General features: G+C 37.8%; 1 protein-coding gene across 1 annotated transcript in view; it reads right to left on the minus strand.

Moving 5' to 3' along the window:
• The window catches only part of IL21 (interleukin 21), a 7,214-nt gene extending 6,431 nt beyond the window's left edge, over positions 1–783 (minus strand). The window contains exons 1-2 of the mRNA XM_046656734.1: positions 616–783; positions 476–511 (exon numbers count right to left, since the gene is read on the minus strand). Of these exons, the coding sequence (XP_046512690.1) occupies positions 476–511; positions 616–783 (204 nt within the window). The remainder of the gene's footprint in view (positions 1–475; positions 512–615) is intronic.
• Positions 784–3,006: the final 2,223 nt, after the last annotated feature.

A 3,006-nucleotide genomic window follows, 5' to 3' on the forward strand; every position in this document is an offset into this window, starting at 1 on the left:
CTTTCTTTCTTTCTTTCTTTCTTTCTTTCTTTCTTTCTTTCTTTCTTTCTTTCTAGTTCTTAAAAGGTGAATTCGTCTTCTTATGGTATGTATCTCATTTTCTTAGATAGGCTTACAAAGAGGGCTCAAGAGCTTTCATGCACAAGGGCTCTTAAAATGTAATTAGTTGGTCATTGTTCAGAAACTGATCGTAGTATAGATTTATTTTCTAGTTTTGTTATTCTGTCTCAACAATACTCCTTGGGAGTACTCTTAGAGATATTTGGAGATCAAAATATATTTTATAAGGTATGTAGTGTTTTATTGGGTGGCTTGTTGAATATTTGACCAAAATAGAAATAACTATTTTACCAATTATTAAACCCCCAAATTCATTGAAATTAAGTATATTCCTAAATAATCATGTTAATGCCTTTCTTAATTGGATTTAAAAACATATCAAATATATTTCATGAGTAAATTCAACTGGTCTTACCTTTACATCTTCTGGAGCTGGCAGAAATTCAGGATCCTAGAGCAAAAGAAAATTAGTTCTTTTTTTTATAAGTCAAAAAGCTCGTTTTATATTAATTGAAGAATATTATTTGAATTTTGTTGTGACAAGTATGGCCTTACCAAGTCATTCACATAATTTTTCAGCTGATCAACAATATCTATAAGTTGACGCATTCTAATCAAGAGGCGATCTTGGCCTTGGAAGCTTGATTTATGGGCCACTGTCCCCAAGAAGATGACCATCAGGCAGATGACTATCCTCTCCATGTTGCCAGGACTGGATCTCATAAGTGCCAGTAGAACAAGACCTTGGTCTCAGTTTTCACTTCAGTTTGACTGTGAACAGGTTGTCAGTAAAGCTACCTATTTATTCATCCTTCAGGGAGAGGTAAAGCCCTCCCATTGCAGCCTGGAAATCTTTGTAGAATGGATGAATGTGAGTAACTCGTTTTTCTTTTCCACTGGCTAGGTATACGTGTGCATGTGCTAATGCGTGGGGGCAGGGATTGATGGAGTCAACGAAATGTGCCCCATCTGCATCTTAGACAGGAAAAAGAGAGAAATGGGTGAATTCCAATTTTCAGCATGAATCAAGAAGTGGGCATGGTAAACAGTAGATACTACTAGACTTCAAAGAAGTAAACAAAAACACTTTGATCTCTCTTTCTCTGCCTTCTCTGGCAGCTTACCTGTTCTCTCTGACAGTCATAAGGGCATTTCAATAATGAGTAAAGTGGCAACATGTGCTTTCTTGCAGGACTTTTTCTTATGATAATAACTATGCCTTTTGACTGAAATCATCCAGTATTCCATCATAAAGGTAGGAGGAGAGCTACCTGTTAGGAAATTTTAAATATCAGGGGTATTTTCCATATTAGCAAGAATATTTGGGGTTCTTAATCAGGTTAAAGGGTTTAAAGTAGAATTTGCTTGCAACTCTTCCCCAAGGTATCTTTAGGTAACATTAATCTTGGCTTCTAACATTTTACTTTACAATCTAATTTATACATATCATAAATGATTCTAAAGGACTCTGCAGAAATTTATTGCAACCCCCCATTAAGATCTCACTCTACCCTCATTAAAAAAAGAAAACTCTCTAATGTCCATCCCTTCTACATAAGGCATCAATTAAATGAATGAAAAGTGCTAATACTCATTCCTGTCCAAACCAAAAGGTTTTTCAAACGGCAAAATCAAAAATACCCATAAATGATTCTTTTTCTCGTTGGGTAGTATTACTTATTTCTGTTAGACATAATTTCCTCTGGGTGTGTGCAACACATTTCTAACTATGACCAGATAGTGGTTAATAAAAGACTCAAAGTCCAGAAGTGGCTGTATCATCCTGCTCTCTGCTACTTCTCTCGTCTCTGCTCTTCTTTACCCATTTGAGAAAGTGGAATATAATATTTTAGCCAGAAGCAGTTTTGTACCACAGTCAGTTGGGTCTTACAAATAAAACTCTTGACTGTAGATTTGATTTACTCATTTGTTTCTTCATCTATTTCATTACATGCTTATAGCTATACTTTATTCTAGAATGTTATGAAGCCAAGATAAATTGGAGTTTGGACTTGATTTGCTTTGAAGGTTGACTGTAATCTTTTTATCTTAGAGTATCTATTCAAGAGTATTCAGGTTTGGTCGTACAGGATAGAGAAGAATTCTTACTCTATGATCAAGAAGTTCTCCCTATAACCACTAAATTCTATAGGGGAGGGTTCTGTGTAAACCTAGGAAATGCATATGGACTAGGGGTTGCCACTTGGCACCTCGACATTGCCTGCATTGTCTTTGTACATGCTTTCGTTATCTGCCTAAAGAGTAACCAAGGAGACTCGCATCTCTTTAGGTAGATAAGGAAAGCGTGTAGAAAGACAATACAGGCAATGTCGAGGTACCAAGTGGCAACCCCAAGTCCAAAGGCATTGGAGACACTAACCACAGAGCTCAATTTCTTCCAATCTTCCTTTTTTTTTTTTTTTTTTAAGGATTGGCACGTGGGCTAACAACTGTTGCCAATCTTTTTTTTTTTTTTTTTCTGCTTTATTTCCCAAACCCCCTGATACATAGTTGTATATCTTAGTTGCCGGTCCTTCTAGTTGTGGGATGTGGGACGCAGCCTCAACGTGGCCTGACGAGCAGTGCCATGTCCGCGCCCAGGATCCAAACCCCGGGCCGCCGCAGCAGAGCGTGCGAACTTAACCACTCCGCCACGGAGCCGGCCCCAAGAGCTCAATTTCTAAAACAAAGCGCTTGAGTTAAAATCCAGGCCCTTAACAATTAATAGCACATATGACCCTGGGTGCGTTATTGCAAAAGGAAGATAAGTATAGAATATACTTATACATGTATAGGGCTGTGGTGAGGCTTAAATAGACGTTCCAAGTAAAAGAACTAAGTACAGCACACAATAAAGTCCCAGGGGGTTTGTGTGCTGATTGTGGATGAGGGCAAAGGGAAGCATTTATAGAAGCCTAGAGAGGCTAATCTGATACACTGAAGGAA

Source organism: Equus quagga, chromosome 3 (genome assembly GCF_021613505.1).
Source record: "Equus quagga isolate Etosha38 chromosome 3, UCLA_HA_Equagga_1.0, whole genome shotgun sequence".
In the NCBI taxonomy this organism is placed as follows: Eukaryota; Metazoa; Chordata; class Mammalia; order Perissodactyla; family Equidae; genus Equus; species Equus quagga.